We start from the raw sequence: 18,207 nt of genomic DNA, 5'->3' as shown, positions 1-18,207 counted from the left end.
TAGAATAGGACTTAATTATCTTCTTATTTAGAGATTTTGATAGTATTGAAATAGGTACAAAAACGTGTATTTGCTCATTTCTCTATATACCTATTTGCATTTATTTACCTAACTGTTCATTCATCTTTTTCACCCATATACCCATTCACCCACCCATCTATCTCATCCATTGTCTATCCATCCATCGGTCCTTCCATACATACATACATACATCTACCATTGACATTTATCCACTTGTCCACCCACCCATCTGTCCACCCATCAACTTGTCTGTCCATCATCCACCTCCATCCTCCATTCATTTATTTAGCAATCCACCTATATGTTCATCTGTCTGTCCATCCATCTATCCATCCATCTCTCCACCCATCCATCTGTTGTCCTCCTTCCCACCACCTTTATCAATCAATTTATAAGCAAAAGCTTATCATTGAGTAATCTGACCTGGAAATAGCAAGGTGAGTTCTTTTCTCACCATATTCTTTTCTCCTGGCATATCAGAGATGAGCTTCAATGCTTTACCAAATGACTTTCCATAGACTTACTTGGGTCCAGCCATAAATTGTATTTTCTGACATACCTAATAGGGCAGAAATCTCAGTGTTTATGCATTAACCCTTCTCCAGTGATTGATTAGTTCCAGGTGATTTTAGATTTGCTCTGGATTTAGTTTGAGTCCATAAAAAAGTACATTCTGTTGGGTGTGAACATTTCCTTCGACAGCAAAACAAACTGAGATGCTTAAGCTCCTCACATCAAGTCCCCCCAACTTGTAAGGGCACATGCTGCCTTCAGACCTGCCACCCTGAGCTCTGCCCTGAGTGCTCCTCGCCATGCACCAGCGTGTCCCTCAAAGGGGAGGAATCTTGGACTCACATGAAGTCAGGATGCTTGAGAGAGACTAGGGAGGAAGTTCTCAGACTGGAGTACAAGTGTGGCATAGAAAGTGCCTGATTTCTGGCTCTGTCTGGGGCCCCTTAGCACCCTAGGGTGGTCCTGGGGCCTTAATACTGCCAAGGATAACCCTTGGGCTTCTTGAGTCCTGTCCAGGAGATCCCAATGGAAATAAGACAAAGACACTTAGGAGGGTAAGCCATTATGGGACAGTGTGACTTCATTCCTCACACATACACACCCGCCTCCACCTGGGAACAGGATGATGGAGCATAACACAAAATGTATCTTAGCATGTCTTGGGGGTCTTAGCAACCTAATATTACCAGTTGGCTTGGCAAATGAGAGTTTGCTTGTATCATTTCCCAACTCCCAGGGACTCTGTTTTTTGGTCTGACATTAATCGAGGGTGTTTAAAAGTTTTGTCTGCTTAAAAGTGGGGGTGCTGTGGAATGTGGGGTAATAAAGGTTATGGTGCTAGCTCCCGGAATTGGAGCACCAGAAGTTCCCTAGCTGGGCGTTCGGTGGGCGCGTACATCAGGAAGGCACACCCCAACCCACCTCGCTGCATTTGCTGTCGCCGTAGAGATCTATCCTTTGAAGATGGCCTCTGAGTGGAAATGTGCTCTGGAAAAAGCCCTTGTTGACGCTGCCAACTTTCCTCTTCCCATGGAAGTTTTCAAGGTAAGGGGCCTGGGACCTATTCTCTACAAGAAAAAGACAGTATGATAATAATATCCAGAGACAATAGAAATGAGGGCCGAGAGGACCAGCCTAGCAGTCTAGGGCAGAAGGCTTTTCACAACAAGTGAAGCAATTCAGTTAGACAGAGGAGGGACCACTGTGACAGTGAGATTTGGGGACGATCACTCTGGACCAGAACGGGGTGCTAAAAGAAGGTAAAGTGATAGTTATGATACTATGTCAGTAAAAATATTACAAACCAGTGTCTAAAGGAGAAAAAAGGAAGAAAGAGACAGAGAGAGGGGTAAGAAAAAAATGTCTGCCCTAGAGGCAAGTAGGGGGGCAGGAAGGAAACTGGGGACATTGATGGTAGGAAATGTCCCTGGTGAAGGGTGTTTGTTGGACACTGTATGACTGAAACTCAATCATGATCAGTTTTGTAACCACAGTGTTTAAATAAAAAGGGGAAAAAAGGAAAGAATAAAGGCAGCACAAATGGTCTTGCTGTGTCTTTTCCAAGCCAGCTCAGGGCCTGCTGGGACAGACTCAGCTCTGAAGGGCCATGTATGGCTCAGTTTTGCTCTTTACCTCAGCAACGTGACTAGGAATCTGGTACCAGCACCATGGATGCCCCTGGAAACCCCAAAAACTCTGTTCATTCTCACCCTGACTTTTCCCCTTCCCCTCAAATGAGTCTGGGCTAGACAAGGGTTCTATGGTCTTAGAGGTGTCTCCTCAGTGTGTCTCCCTCTCCTCTGTCTCAGTTTCAGGACTCAACAAACCATCTTCTCTTGGGTCCCAAATAGATGCTTGCTCCGGGTGCTGCAGAAATCTGATTGGAATCGAGCTGAGCTCGATCCTCTCAGAAGAGACTGGGAGTGATGTGGCCTGTTGCCACATGGACCCCACCCCCCTCTTCTGGGTCCTGGCCCCCTCCCAGAGCATTGTGCCTTCTAAGGCAGGCCAGTGCAACCCTCTCACACTGTGCCTCTGTCTCTCAATCCACTTGTGAACAAACCCACAAGACACAGGCTGGGGTTCCACAGGGTCAGTTTCCTGTATGTGAATCAGTCAGGCTCATAGGACATTCCTGCATGGGCACTTGGAGAGGTACTGAGGGGTGGCAAGCGCCATCACTGAGGGGTTGGAAAGTTCTCTGGGTTCTGTACTGGCTTTGATGCATCTTCACAGCCAGGTGAGGGCTGAGTAAGTGAGTGGTCAGGGCCATGGCTCTTCTTTGGGGGACGGGAAATTCTGTCTGGGATGTGTGTGAGAGGGAGCTGGGGCTCCCGGTGACAGGTTTGCTAGTGAAGCAGTGAAGTTGGATGGATTGTCCACACCTGGCCTCTCTCTATCTCTCCTTCCTTTATTTCTTTTCCTTTCTCTCTCTTTCTTTTTCCTCTCTTTCCTCTCTTCTCTCTCTCTCTCTCTCTCTCTCTCTCTCTCTCTCCTGTTTCTCCCCCCCTTACTGTCTCCCCTGAGCTTGGAAAAAGTGAGGCCAAAAGAGGGTCCAGGAATTTTTGCACCCTCTTTTATTCTAGGCCCTTGGGCTCAGGTGTGCTGGACTCGTTTGTACCTGCTATGATTCTTTCGGGCCAATGTCCCATGCGGGGGTCACCCATTGGGGCCAAAAATGTGCAGCTCTCAGAGCAGCTTGCCGGGAGCATAATCATGGGCATTTTCCTGTGGTGGTTCCTTTCCTGCAGGGGAAGTGTCCAGCTCTTGGGCAGAGCACACCCAAGCCAGGGCCTGAGCTCGCATGTCACTCAGACACTGTACCTCTGCCCTGTCTCATCCTGGCCCTGGTCCTTCTCAGTACACATGTGTGTGGGGCCCATCATGCTGAGCCCCCACAAGGCCCTTGGACACTGTGTGTTTGAGCCTTGGTGCTCTAGAAGACTCTGCAGCCTGCACACATCCCCCAGGTGAGCTACACAGCGGCAGTGCTGGATTCACAAACTATCCGGCTCTGATTTCAGGTGCACAGTAGCTGACCTGATGCCCGGGAACTTGTGCTTCTCACCGAGTGACATCTTTGAAGACACCAAAAACAGGGTGTGGTGGCAAACACATTGCCTTCATGCCCACCGAGCCCGTGGTGCCTTCCACTTGGCAGGATGCGCCCTATCCTAAGCCCTGTGGCTCCACACTATGCCCTGATGCTGGCTGTCTTGAGAATGCAGGGAGAGCTGGGCCGCAACCTCCCTGGGTGCCTGAGCCCTGATAGAGCTGGAAGTCGGTTACCTCTTAAACCTGTCGGGTCCCGAATATGTTCCGGAAATCTCCTGACTGTTGAGAACACAGGCACCTAGTGTCCAGAAAGTGGGTGCAGTAGCTGGATGCCCCATTTTTTTTTGTCCCAGCCACTTGGTCCTGGTGGCCTTGGTGGCCTGTGGTCTCTGAGGGTGTGCTCAGGTGATAAAGGTGACATCCTCTCCCTCTGCCTGCAAGAGGGCTATGAGATCTGAGGAACCTGCAGTCAAGAGTGATTTGAAATGTATGCGTACGGATGTGTTTCCATATGTGCATGAGTGTGCGCGCGCGTGTGTGTGTGTGTGTGTGTGTGTGTGTGTACCAGTGTGTGGGTGCGTGTGTGTGAGTGTACTTGTTTGCATTTGTGTGTACACATGTGTGTACAGGGATGTTTTGTTATTTCCAGCCACTTTCCAAGACCCAAGTGACCCTGAACCTCTCAAGCGTGAGGCTTGATTGGATCTTCCTCTCATGTGCCCATATCCCCGTAGGACCATGCTGACCTGCGGAGCCATTTCTTCACAGTTGGGATGAAGCTCGAGGCAGTGAACTGGAGGGAGCCCTCTCAGATCTGCCCTGCGTCCGTGACCAAGGTGAGTGCCTGGGGCCCAGGTCACAGATAGAAGAGGCCATGGGGGCTGATAGACTGTATGGGAGCCATGGCTAATGCACCTCTTGATGCCTTTTGGCAGCTGCAAGGCCATGTCAGCTCCTTCCCCAGCACCACAGGGTTCCATGAGCACTGCAGGAACCCCCGAGCACCTCTGGGTGTGGTCCTGGAGGCCTCTGTAGAGGATCAGGTGTCCCATGTAATCCACAGCACTGGGTTCTCAGCCCCAAATGTCGGACTGTGACCCAGTTGGCCAAGAATTACCAGGAAGAGCCCAGATTGCCTGAACACTGTTAGGGAATCCCCAGCCCAGAAATAGAGGCTTCAGAGGATTTGGCACTGGAAGGTCTCCTGGATGAGCTCAGGTGAGACTGGGAGGAAGTGGATGGGCTCTGGGCCTCAGGCTGATACCAGGTGGGTGCCAGAACAGAGTGGTGAACCCAGTAGAGTAGTGGCTGCTGCTGTCCTAGGAAAGGGATCCGGGCCTTTGTCCCTTGCAACTGAACTCAGCTGTGTTGCAGCCAGAATGAGGCAAGAGACAGTCGCCCTAGCCAGCTCTGCAGGGACCAGGGCCCTTGGAAGGGCAAGCACTGAGCTGCTGCTGGGATATGGCCCTTCCCTGGGTTCTGCCATGTCTGTGAGGACCTGAGTCCAGCCCTCTGGTCTGGGCAGTGCCTTCCTGCCACTCAGCATGCCCTGGGCCTAACCCCTCACTCAGGCTCCTTCTTGCCTACCATGCAAGGGCAGCCAGCCTGGAGCAGGGGCTTCTTCTCCATCTCCTCAAAGACTCAGAAGAAAAGTGTTTAGGGTCTTAAAGGAAGAAGGGTTTCCAGGCCACAAACACAAGTGTGGGTAGAGCAGTGTGTCAGGTTCCTGAATGTAAGCTGAAAGGTGGTGGGAGCAGCCTAGCAGGGTCCCAGAGATGCTTGGGCCAACCCTGTCTCCCTACAGATAGGTGATGAGGCTGAAAGCCATGGCTGGGGACAGACCAACACTGGCATGCAGGAGGTCAAAGGGTGGAAGGTATTGGGTCTCTTATGACGGGGGAGGCTGTCTTTATTAGTTTAGTTTTGTTTGGGGGCCATAACCAGTGATGCTTAGGGCTTATGCTGGGCTCTACACTCAGAGATCACTCTTAACAGTGCTCAGGGGACCCTGGGGGATGCCTCTGATCGAACCCAAGTTGGCCATGTGAAGGTAAATGCCCTTCCTGCTGTGCTATTCCCCTGGCCCCCCAACCTTCATTGGTTTCTTGCCCATCTCTCTGAATGACCGGTTCTCATCTTCCTGCACATACCTGCTCACCAACACACATCATTTCACCTGCCCCAAGTCTCAGGACCCTTGGGTGCTTTGACGTTCCCATTTGTGCTGACATCATCCTGAGCAAGTGTCTTAGCTGCTGTGGACAAGGCCTCCCATCATCCTGAGAGCTGAGCCCAGCCTCTCTGTCCCTTACAGGTCTTTAACAATCACTTCTTCCAAGTGACCATAGATGACCTGCGGCCCCAGCCTAGTGCCCTCTCTACGCTGTGCCATGCAGACTCCGTGGGTGTCCTGCCTGCCCAGTGGTGCCTTAAAAACGGTGTTGCCCTCACACCCCCCAAAGGTCTGTATCCCCAGGATCATGCATGTGGAGGGCCTGGAGGGAATGGGTGTTGCCACTGGCTTGGCTCTTGTCTGTTCAGGTGACAGTTCTGTGGCAGAGGGTGGGAACAGTGGGGACAGACAGGCGGGTCATGGTCACAGAAGTCAAGCATGGCCTCTCTTCTGGGGTCGTGTGTCCATCCTGGGCCAAGGAAAGCTCTAGAACATTTTTCAGCCCCAAACTTTGTGCCACAGGATCTATGTTCTTGGGGAAACTCGAGCTTGCTGATAGTGTTAGGGTCCGAGTTGACCACCCGAGTCAGCACAGAGAGTCAGAGACCAACCCCAATAATGCAAGATGCAAGAGGTAGTTTTATTGGCTAGCTGAGATCCAAGTCTCATCCAACCAGGGAAGTCTTGACAAAGACCCGGAGTTAAATCTTAAAGCAGTTTATAGAGAGCTTTACAGGCTTCAACAACTCAAACATTTCATTGGTTAATACAATAATGCAAGCATTTCAGCCACTTGAACAGAAATCACGTCATGCTTAGGGTTGATGTCCCAACTTATTGCTGATTCAACTTTGTGTCAGGGGGGTCCTTGTCTGCTGGAACATTTGGACCCACATAGTTCCTCCATTTCAGCTGAAAAGGGAGAGCCATGCCCTTTACAGGGTACATTTTGTGGTTTTTATCTTTGGGTTAACACCCTCTGTTTATGGGGAAGTTATAAAGTGGAAAGATATTTTACAGTGGCTTTCCTGGGGCTTAGGACTACCTTGGTCCTAGACCCAGGGAGCTTAGTTTCTCACAATAGGAACTGGAACCTTGCGGATACAGTATGTCGGGTGTGTGAGATGTGTGGCCATGTGAGATTCCACATACCTGTGTGTGTTTTCCACAAGTGTGAGGCACGATTTGGTAATCTTCTGGGATGGAGAACACTGGTGATAGTTAAGAGTGTGGCCTGGTCCTCAGAAATAGGCTTTCCTGTCCATGGCCATTGGATATTGGAGAGAGGAGCCCTAGGCTGTGGAAAAAGGTGCATCCTTCCCAACCTGCTTTCCCTCCATTTCCAGTTGTCAGAAATGACCTCATCTCCTGATTTGGAGATGGACGCTCAGAACTGGGACAGGTAGGAATTTTCATGGCTGCCCCAGCTTAAGCATTTGTTCCTGGGGGATCCAGGACCCGAGGTTATAGTCACCCCAGTTTGCTAGGCTTCCCAGACACTGTCAAAGTGATAGGGAAAGCGAGGAGATGGAAGAGATCTGCAGAACTATGGACTCAAGGTCTATTGGCCGTGGATCAACATTGACTTCCTTTGTTACTTGTTTTTAAGTCTCACCCCTCTGTGCTTAGCCCTCAGGGCTTGCTTCTGGTGGTGCTGAAATAGAACCCAGCTTTTGGCCCACTGAGCTCTGTCTGCCTTGGCCCCAGTTGGAAGGTGGTAGCAGAGACATTGTAGGTGGAGCCGAGAAGGCAGTGTGCCCTTGAGAGTGTCTACAGGACATGCAGTTACTCAGTTTCCATGGAGGCTCCTTGTAACAGGGTGCAGGGGATGAGCAGATGCACTTGGAGGGGGGCAGATTTGTGACAGAGGCACAAAGAGGCATGTCCTGACTCAGAGCCCCATGGAATCCCGCATACCCCAGTTTCCTGTATGTTTAGTTGCTCGCTCTGTTTTTAGTCGCCTCTGTTATTAACCCAAATAATTAGTCTTCATGATTTCTTCCCCCAACTAATGGTGTGATTTCCTGACTCTGTTTCATTTCCTCCATGGACATATGAATTCATGGCAGAGATACAGCAAGAGCGAGATGGGCACTGGGCAGAGAGGCATCCCCTCCCTCATTACTATCAACAAGAATGCCTTTCTATCTCTACAGAGAACACTTTTGCGGGTTTTCGGGTTATTTTTATGACACACATTCCCAGAGCAAAATTGTGTCAACGTTCATGAGCCATTTCACTGCCGGCCAGGGGCACTGTGACTGCCATGGTGCTGGTGGGAATGCTTGATACCCGTTAAGTTGTACCATCTGCAATTGGCCAGTCACCTGCAGCGGCCAGAGCATCATTTAAGATAAGCTCCAAATGATGCTTTCAGAATGTGGGTGGCTGCAGTTCAGCTTCAAGCAGAATGCCCTATACTAAGGAGCCCTTTACTCTGTTTACTCCTCAGTTCCTTTTCTCCCCCAGAGCTGAAACATATTCCTGGCTCTGCCCAGGCCTTGGTACTTCTTGTTCTGTCTTTGTTGATAAATGAGTTTAATTGACCTCTGTTGTCTCTATTATCTGAACCACCACAGTTTTTTTTTTTAATGTAACAGTTACTTTCTGAGCTGTCACAAAACAGCCTTTCAAAGAGCGTCATTATTGGGCCCAAGGGAACGAGTTTTAAATAAATAAAGGTCCTTCTGGGAAAGAGAAGGCTGGGCTGTTGAGAAGCCTGAGGACAGGCTGATTCTGGGGCAGAGTAATTTCTTGACCCTCAGGAACCCAACACAGTGAAATGCTCCCACCAAAAGACAAGACTTCCCTAGCCTGGGGAGTGCTGGGAGGCTTGGCAGGCCCCCAGCCATCCTTGTCTTTTTCCCCTGACTCCAGGCCTTCCCTGGGTGCCAGCTCAGATGGACAAAAGTGAGTTCAGGTGGACTCTTAGTGGTCCTCAGGTTCCCTCCTCCCTCCGTGCTCCAGGGGGGAGGTGCATGGGGAGGAGGGCAGACAGGCATCTTGCTTCCGGTTTCCTCTTTGATTCTGGAGACCAGCTCTTGCCAGGTATGAGGTTTGGGGAGGCCCCATACCAGACCCTTTCTCCCTAGCCTGGGGAGTGCTGGGAGGCTTGGCAGGCCCCCAGCCATCCTTGTCTTTTTCCCCTTGGGTGCCAGCTCAGATAGCCAGAAGTGGGTTCAGGTGGACTCTTAGTGGTCCTCAGGTTCCCCCCCTCCCTCCATACTCCAGGGGGGAGGTGCATGTGGAGGAGGGCGGGCAGACATCTGGCTTCCGATTTCGTCCTTGATTCTGGAGACCAGCTCTTACCAGGTATAGGGTTTCTCTCCCCTGGACTTCAGTCTTTCCCTGGACACCAGTCTAGGTGGACTCTATAGGGGTCAACAGGCTTTCCCCCTATCTCGCCCTACACTAATGGGAATGTGTTCTGGGAGGAGGGCAGGCTGTTCTAGCACTGGTTTATATTGGAATAGTCGGTGGAAATTTTTTCTCTTTGTTTTCACATAGATAGTATTGTGTGCATATATTCTATATATCCATAATATCCATCTTGTATTGGGACCTTGATACTGCCCTACAAAGCTCATTTCTAATATTTTACTGCCTTAGTCCCAACCCTTACTTCCCCCCATCCTCCCATGTAGGTGCAGCTAATGACATGAAGCTCACCACATAGAATGATAAGTGCAGTTAGAGAAATCACTACACTGAAAACTATCATAACAATGTGAATGAATGAGGGAAAAAGAAAGCCTGTCTCGAGTACAGGTGTGGGTGGGGTGGGGAGTAGGTAGACCTGGGAAAATGGTGGTGGGAATCCTGGTGAAGGAGGGTGTTCTTTACATGACTGTAATCATACAACTACAATTATATTTGTAATCACGGTGTTTAAATAAAGATAATTTAAAAAAAGAAGACAAGACTGTGGCGAGTGGCTGAATAGCCCAGGCCAAGGTCACCTCCTGGTACCCAGATCCCATCTTTGGCCGAGTGATATTCCTAAGTCACCTGCCACTCAGTGCCTTTCTAGGGGATGGTGAGATAGTTTCCCTCCTGGTCAGAGCCTACTGTTAGGATGGGGCTGTTAGATCATGCATATATATGGGATGGGGGCTATATGTGTCAGCAAATGTGATGAGACTGCGTGTGCCTACACATGACAGGGCTGTGTGTGACAGGGATGCTTGTCTCAACACATGTGTCAGGGCTGTGCGTATCCTCACACAAATACCCCTATGCCCTGTGCTTAACCTGCTTACACTGTGTCTTTCCTGTGCACAGGCTATCCTGGCCCAGACTTTGACTGGGCGCACTACCACAAGCTCAGTGGCACAGAAGAAGCACCCGCCTTCTGCTTCAGAAATGTAAGCACTGCCCTTCAGAGACACGGCCCAGGGACCCTGGACCTACTGTGCAAGGTGGCCAGCGCTGACAGGATTGTGTGCTGTCCTGCCTCAGCCCCACCAGGCTCCAATGGCTCTGGCAGCCAGTGCTCATCTCAGGGGCCCAGCTAGAGCCATCCTGGGGGGGGGGGGGGGCTCAGGCTCTTCGCTCTGACTTAATCACTGTCTGACATGCATGGCCTGTGTGTAGGCATCTGCCTTGACAGATGCTCTTGACACTTTTCATTCAAAGCATTAAAGCTGGGGACCAGGAGACAGTGTAAAGTGGGGTCCTCCGATTTTTTAAACAGGGTACCAGTTCACTGTCCCTCAGACCATTGGAGAGCCAGACTATCTATATCTATATCTATATCTATAAATATGTAGATATAGATATATATCTTAAAAAAAAGCTATGAACAATAGTGACCCACAGACCATAGTTTGAGGACCCCTGCCTGAGACTGAGAGGAGTCAAGAGACAGAGAAGGAGGGGAGTTGAAGAGTGTGGCCACATCTACACATGTGCACTATGGGCCCAGAATGGGCAGCTGCTAAGCAGAATAGGAAGCAGAGGCAACACATTCAGTGGGCTGGATTAAGTGCCCTCAGTAGACTGCAGGTGGCCCCTGGGCCATAATTTGAGGACCCCTGTTACAATGCAGCCTTGCATGTGGCCAGCCCCACATGATTCTCAGCTCCACATAGTCCTCTTGGAATTTGCCTAGATATCCTTGATGTTATCAAGGTGACACAGGTTGCTGGTACCACCAGGCCAGGCCAACACCACGTCCCTGAGCTCTCACACTGAGTCACTAACCTGGGTAGCTGGGAGCCCTCTGGCCCGAGCACCCTTTGGAAAGATTACCCCCATGGGAAAACAAAAACGGCCTCAAATCTAAATACTTTATCATTTCCTTCCTAGCTGGTTTCAGGAACCTCCAGCTTTGTTTGGGTTGATATCACTTTGTCATTCGCACAGAGCTTTTGGTATTTCAGTAGCATCTTTGTGACACATTAACAGTGTGTGTGTGAGCATAAGTATGTTCATAAATGTGTCATCTCAGATGTCACACAAGTTGCCTGTATTCAATATTTATCAATGTCGTGTTTCAGTTCCTCCACCCTCAAAGCTGTGACTTCTGTAAGGAGCTCCTGGGCCAGACCGGTGTCTGATGGGGGGTGACATCTGTTCCTTAGGCCTCTCCATGCATCAGTCAGGCCCCTGTGTTCTCAAACATACTCTCAGACTGGGGGTGTATGTCTGGCCCACCACAATGGGCACTGACAGGGCAAGCCCAGAGCCGGACAGGTGGGCTCAGCAAAGACACTCAGTGCTGAGAGCATGAGGCCCATCATATTTTGGAGGTGGGCATAGGACCAGGTGTGTGTGAACCATGCCTACAGATACAGATTTGGTCAGAGCTGGTGTTGAATGGTCCTGCTTATCTTCAGTGCAGGGAAGAAAAGGCTGCCCTTCCCCCTGGCTGCCTGGGCCTTGTGGTTGCTTCTATGGCACTCAAGCTTATTTTCTGCTCCCTCTTTGCCACTGATTATTTTCACAAAGTGGAGTTAAGGAGCCCCAGTACCTCCCTCCTACACTCACAAAGGTGACCTTCCCAGCTTTTGGGTCTTGCTACCCAGATTAAATATGGTTTTTGTTTTGGGCCACATCTGGCAGTGCTCAGTGGTTATTCCTGGCTCTATGCTCAGAAATCACTACTGGCAGGCACAGGGGAGCCTATGGGATGTCAGGGATCAAACTCAAGTCGGCCATGTACAAGGCAAATGGCCTCCACTCTGTGCCCCAAGGGTCCCGTTTCTTAAGCTGAGAAAACACAGGGCTATATGCACACTTGCCTCTCGTAAGCCCAGGACCTCATCACAAAATGGTAGTTGGAGTTCTAATCAGCACAGAGGGGCAGGACAGAGCCATGTGCCCATATGTGGGCACTGGGAAAGCCATGCATGGTGGAGGAAACTGGTATGAGTGGAGGAGAACTGCCCGCTGCACGCCCATGGTTTGGGCTTGACCAGCAGGAGCCACTCTGGAGCCATGCTGTGTGTTTGCTGTGGCAGCCCCAGGACACCGGCAGCACTAGCTTTCACATAGCCACACACTAGTGTCTGTGGCTCATGGCTGTGGCATATATGGCTCGGGTAGGAGCACCTGGAGCTCCCAGTGCCTCGGTCTGGCCCCTATGTGTATGGCCATAGAAACAGGGAGTCAGGGATGGATCCGTGTCCTGGAATAGGGTGTCAAGGAGTAATTCGGGTTCAAAGGGCCAGAGCAAGGCTCCATGGGAAATGACGAGGGCTTGGGACCTGGTAGGGCCCTATGAGGGTGAAGTGGAGCTGTGCATGGTTTCTGCCAAGCCCCTCCCCAAAGTTGTGCAGAGAGTTCCCTTGCAAGCAGGTACAGAGCACCCGGAACTGCAGGAACTGGAGAGCAGAGCACAGGGGACAAGTGTGGGTGGTCTCAAGTGGCACAGAGGACAAATACAGAGGGTCTCAGGGGTCAAATACATTTATCTGAATTTTCATGTGTCAGTGTGCATGTGTGGGCAATTATATATAGTATATATTATTATGTGCATTTTATGTACAAGAATGAATTAAAGTTTGTGTGTATTTGTATAAGTGTGTGTGTGTGCATGCCTGTATGTGAGTATATATATGAACATTGTTCATGTGTGATTATGCATGTATCCAGCATGGATTGTACTTTATTTGTGTGACCCCTGAGGTCTTTCCCTCTCTTTGTATATCTCTCTCTCTCAGGCCTCCTTCAGTCAGGGCTTCACAAAAAACATGAAGCTGGAAGCCGTGAACCCCAGGAACCCTCGAGAGTTGTGTGTGGCGTCCGTGGTGGGCGTAAGGGGCAGACTATTGTGGCTTCACCTGGAAGGTAGGCGGTGGGCTGGGCGTGTTCTGGGGCCCCCCTGGAGCTTTCACTTTCCCCCAGAGAGCTTTCACTCTCCTTTTATTCAAATATCTTCAATTATTCAGTGCTCTTAAGTGAGACTAATCAAATATAAATTCATTCAGAGGCACCATCTGAACTAATAATTTCATGAAGTAAGATGCTGGTGGGATAATTATATTTGAAATACTGTGGTCTTTTAACATCTGCGATTAGGAAAGTTAATGCCAGTTAGATTAATAGGAGTCCCTAAAATGGATATGTGAAGTCTTTGTTATTAAATGCATTCCATGTGTGCATTTAATATGAAGACTACCTTTGGCTTCTTCCAGAGATGCTTGATTTCCCCTCAAAATAGTAACTGGAACTACTTTTGTTCCAAGTAGACAATAAACAGAGTTTAGACTTACTTGTCAAGTGATAATGAACAAGCATACATTGATGTGTGGTTATACAAACACGTTATAGAGTGATGTACTTTGTAATAAACGGAAGTGAAGGATAAGACTTGATCAATTTTGGTGGTGGGGGGTCTTAATAGAAGATTTGTTTTACCCAGAATTATGTTTTCAATGAGAAAGAATGAAAACACATTAGCTCTCCAGTTTCTCCAGCTCTCTCTTGGTTTCAAATTGCTACTTGTTGACTCTTTGTTCTTAATTTTTGTTCCACTTCATAACACTCACTCAATTTTGCTAATCACATAGACAAACAAGACAAGGTAAACTTGTGGTCCCTGCTCTGTGTTTCCTTTCTTCGATACTCAGAACAACTTGATGACAGGAAGTTCAGAGGGTTATAAATTGTCTTCTATGGAATCTGTCCTATCCTGATGTGGGGCGCAGAGCATATGGATTGCAGCTGGACTTCCTTTCTGTTGCTAATTCCCGGAAATCCGTTTCCAGCATAATTTTGGCTTACAATGCCAAAACACAGGTTGAAGTGACAGGAGATAGCTCCCAAAATTGAGAGTTGAGTGGAATTTCCGGGAAGAAGATTATTTACTGGAATTAACCCAGAGGAGACACTAGCAAAAAGACTTTGCATGCGCCCCTTGGGAAACTTGCTAAATTGATCCTCTGTGATTTCTAATCCTTCCAGCTGGTTTGCTTCCTCTTCCTAGGCTGCCCTGTGTCTGCAGAAGGGAAGTCCCAGAGAAGGTGTGGGAACAGGAAATGGAAAGGCTCAGCGCCCATTCAAACTGAATCTTCAGGCCTATTGGTCAGGCTTGTCCAGAGTGCTTTCCGGATTTAGCAGTTTCCATTCCCAAGTGCTCTGCAGCTGATCCTTGCCCCACACTCACATTGGTGCCCAGGGGACTCAGAGAACTCACTCTGTGCTGGAGTGGACCCTGACTTTATTCAGTCTATCACTCTTGCCCTCTTTTTTGTGGCTCAGTTCATCAAACCCTGCTGGTCTCTGAGTCTTCAGAGGAGCAAATGCATGGTGTCCCTAATCATCCGCCTTGTTCTGTTTTCCTTCAGAGGAAAATAAATCTCTGGTTTTATCACAGAGGACCATATCTTTCGGTTGCTGGTTCTTGGTGTGTTCCCCCTCCCAAGTCCTTCTCTCCCATAGTTCTGAGATTGGCTGATTTAGAAAACATGAGGAAAGAGATTGTTCTCTGTCTGGGCATGGAGAAGAAACTGATCCCACCATCTGTGCATGTTCTTCATTTAGAATTACTGCTTCAGACATATGTGTGTCTCGTTACTCAATTGAACACAGACCAATGAAGATTCCCTTGAGTCACCTTGCTGTTGCTTTCATTTTATTTCTCTGTTTGTTTGTTTGTTTGTTTTTCTTTTGCTGCACTGAACATTTGCCTATTAAGTGATCATGAGGATCACGAACTAAGGACTTGTTTGCATCACAGGCCCTCAGCTTTGCATCTGGGCTCAGGCCTGGGCACAAAGGTCACACACATTTGCTCTGGTCATTTGGCAGCTGTTGAATTTTACTTTTATGGTCATGGTGGTACTCGTGGTGCCCTTTGTTTGGCACTTTAAATGGGAGAAGCAATTTGTGGTGATTTATGAGTTAGTTTCATGCCTTACATGGATTTTAACACACAGCTAATTGACCACTTTTAGATCATGCAAAAGGATGATTTTCATTTTGTGTTTGACTTCCTAAAGTCTGATAGCTCTAATGTTCCTGAGCACTGGATGAAGAGTCCAGTGTCCTGGGGTATGTCTGACATGCCTGCATTTTGGGGTGTGGGCAAGGACCCTTCCTGGGGATGGGACTCAGTGTCTGGACACTGAGGATGAGCTGGGGAGCTTCTTGCATCTCTCCCATCTGCTCCCAGCTGCCCCTGAACATGACAGATTCTTCTCAAGTGGGACTTTTGCTTTCCCCTGATGTTTCTCTACCTTCTGTGGTCACCTCAGGCCCTGAATCACATTACTTTGATTTTTGTTCGCTTTCCATCCTCCTCTCCCTCTTCCTTTTTTTTTTCTCTCCCCATCTCTTTCCCTTTCCTTCTCCCTACTCCTCCCTGGAACACTACCGGCCTGTCTACTGTTGCTCCCTACAGGCCTGCCGACACCAGCACCTGAGTTCATTGTGGATGTGGAATCCATGGACATCTTCCCGGTGGGCTGGTGTGAGGCCAATGCTTACCCGCTGACAGCACCACTCAGGACATCGAGTGAGTTCGGGGCCACACTGGGGCTAGACAACACCTCCTCCCCCACCCCCAACCACTGTCTATGCTCAGCTTTGAGGTGAGGTGGGTGTGAAGGGACTGAGAGCATCTGCTGGGCTGAGACTGCAGAGCAAGTGCCAGACTGTGATGCAAAGCCTTAAGGAACTGTGAGGTGGGTCATGTTCCATCATCTATGAGGAAGTACTGGCCCTTCCAGCAGGCTTAGATACAGCAGAGATGGCGAACGAGGACTATGATGGCCCTGGGGCACCCACATATTTCCCCAAGTAGTTTCCCACATGTTTCCCCAAGTAGTTTTCCACTAGGAGGAGAGGCGAACATGGCGCCCAGTCAGCACCCACAAGCACACAGGCATACATACACAAACACATACAAACACATGAACACACATGCAACATACAATACACAAACGCATGCATACTGAGTAAGACACCCTGGGTAAATATGCATGTACATGCGTGAACACATGTGAACACACGCTTGAACACACCGAGCACAGAAAACACAAATCAACACACATGAGCAAACACACCCATGAATACACACTGAGCACAGACACCCTAAGTAAGTACACACATACACATTTATACAAGTACACACATAAATTTATGCACAGACACTGAGCACAGAAACCCCACATCGACACAATCACACAGACACTCTCTGAATACAGACACCCTGATCCAACATGCACGCACTCTGAGCACACAAACCCCAAATCAACACACACACACACATACTCTCTCTCTCTCACACACACACACACACACACACACATATTCACAAGCTCTAAATTCAGACATCCTGAGTCAACTCATACATGGTGCTAGCATGTTCTTTTTTGTTGTTTTTGTTTTTTGTTTTTGTTTTTGGGTCACACCCTGCAGCACTCTGGGGTTATTCCTGCTCTACAGCAGGGTTCTCAAACAATTTATCTGGGGGCTGCAGGAGGCAAAGTCAGGGTGAGGCAGGGCCACATAAGGGATTTCGCTTACCGAATATTCGCAATAAAAAATCGCATTAGTAAGAAAAAAATCGCATTAAACATTTGCATGCGGAACTGCTCGGGGTATGCGGATGTTTAATGCGATGTTTTTATTACTAATGCGATTCTTATTGCGATTATTCAGTAAGTGAATAATCGCGAATACTGCAATATTTGAAGGCCGGCCGCGGGCCACAAAATGTTGTATGGAGGGCCGCAAACGGCCCAGGGGCCGTGAGTTTGAGACCCTTGCTCTACACTCAGAAATCGCTCCTGGCAGGCTCAGGGGGACCATATGGGATGCCGGGATTCAAACCACCAACATTCTGCATGCAAGGCAAATGCCCTACTTCCATGTTATCTCTCCTGCCCATGCTAGCATGTTCTTGCATGGACCGACTCCCTTGACAATCCTGGAAGCTGACCACTGCTGCCATCTATGATTCTCCCTAAGGTCTATCACAGCTATGGTTTCCAATTGGGGGTCCTTCACAATTGGGGCTCTCATTCCTACTAACTGCATTTCTAGCCTTTTCTCCCTGGGTTTTATCTTTGGGGTCTCCCTGTCCTGCCCTAGAGCACTGTCTGTCTGTGCTCTGAATATTGCTGGTAGAAAATTCTGCCTCGTAGTCGTCCCCCCATAGCCTGAGGTCAGCCCCAAGATGGTCACTCGTGATAGACAGCAGGGTGGCACATCCTGTCTGTATTAAGGCAAGGGGAGGCCAAGGGCAACATGGATGGATCATAAGGGGTGTCCTCTTTGCACAGGGCTCTCAAGCTTCCAAAAACCTAGTCCTCTGGAGCGTGCCCTCTCCTCTCAGCCTTTTCTGAGCAGGCGAGAGTGAGTCATTGATTCACCCTGCTGTCCTGAGTGAATTAAGCGAAGCCTAAGACACTGTGTCCCACACATGGAGACACTGTTGGGGCCTCCCTAGGCAGACACAGTCACTGAGTGTCCCACACCCCTGATTTCTCTGCAGCCCAAAAAGTCACAGCCAGGCCCAGCACCTGGTACCACTAGGCATGTCCCCCTTAGCTACCTACATGTTCTTTTCCACTGGCTCCCAGCCTGGATGACCAGGGTTACTCTTGTCCTTGCTGGGATCTGTACCACTTCAAGACCAAGTCCAGGCAGATCTGATGCGAGGTTCTCTTGGGCATGTGTGTTTTCATGTGGGCTCTTCACACCTATATTTTGCCAGAGGAGGAATATACTCTGATCTCACCTGCCCCTCTCTGATGGCTTTCAATGCCTGATTGGGATGAATTGATGCTGATGTGGAAAGGGAAATGCAGGCCTATTTCTAGTAGACTGGGAGATGCCAAAAGGTCAGGACTAGGCAAAAATTTGAATCTGTTAAATCTGTTTTAAACATTAACTGGAGTGGTTCTGACCCGTCCTCTATCAATGAGGAAACATTTTTATTTCCAAACACATCACTTGACCTAGCAGGGGAAAGTGTTATCCGGGTGATCCCTGCCTTG

The 18,207-nt window shown here is 49.1% G+C and overlaps 1 protein-coding gene across 1 annotated transcript in view; it reads left to right on the top strand.

The window, feature by feature from the left end:
- The window catches only part of SFMBT2 (Scm like with four mbt domains 2), a 44,900-nt gene that overhangs the window by 19,448 nt on the left and 7,245 nt on the right, over nucleotides 1–18,207 (top strand). Inside the window, exons 7-12 of the mRNA XM_049776302.1 lie at nucleotides 1,481–1,578; nucleotides 4,323–4,424; nucleotides 5,903–6,050; nucleotides 10,043–10,125; nucleotides 12,925–13,051; nucleotides 15,606–15,719. Of these exons, the coding sequence (XP_049632259.1) occupies nucleotides 1,481–1,578; nucleotides 4,323–4,424; nucleotides 5,903–6,050; nucleotides 10,043–10,125; nucleotides 12,925–13,051; nucleotides 15,606–15,719 (672 nt within the window). The remainder of the gene's footprint in view (nucleotides 1–1,480; nucleotides 1,579–4,322; nucleotides 4,425–5,902; nucleotides 6,051–10,042; nucleotides 10,126–12,924; nucleotides 13,052–15,605; nucleotides 15,720–18,207) is intronic.

This window comes from Suncus etruscus, chromosome 7 (assembly GCF_024139225.1).
Source record: "Suncus etruscus isolate mSunEtr1 chromosome 7, mSunEtr1.pri.cur, whole genome shotgun sequence".
NCBI lineage: Eukaryota > Metazoa > Chordata > Mammalia > Eulipotyphla > Soricidae > Suncus > Suncus etruscus.
Note: the sequence above shows the minus strand (reverse complement) of the source record. Positions and strands in the feature narration are given on the sequence as shown.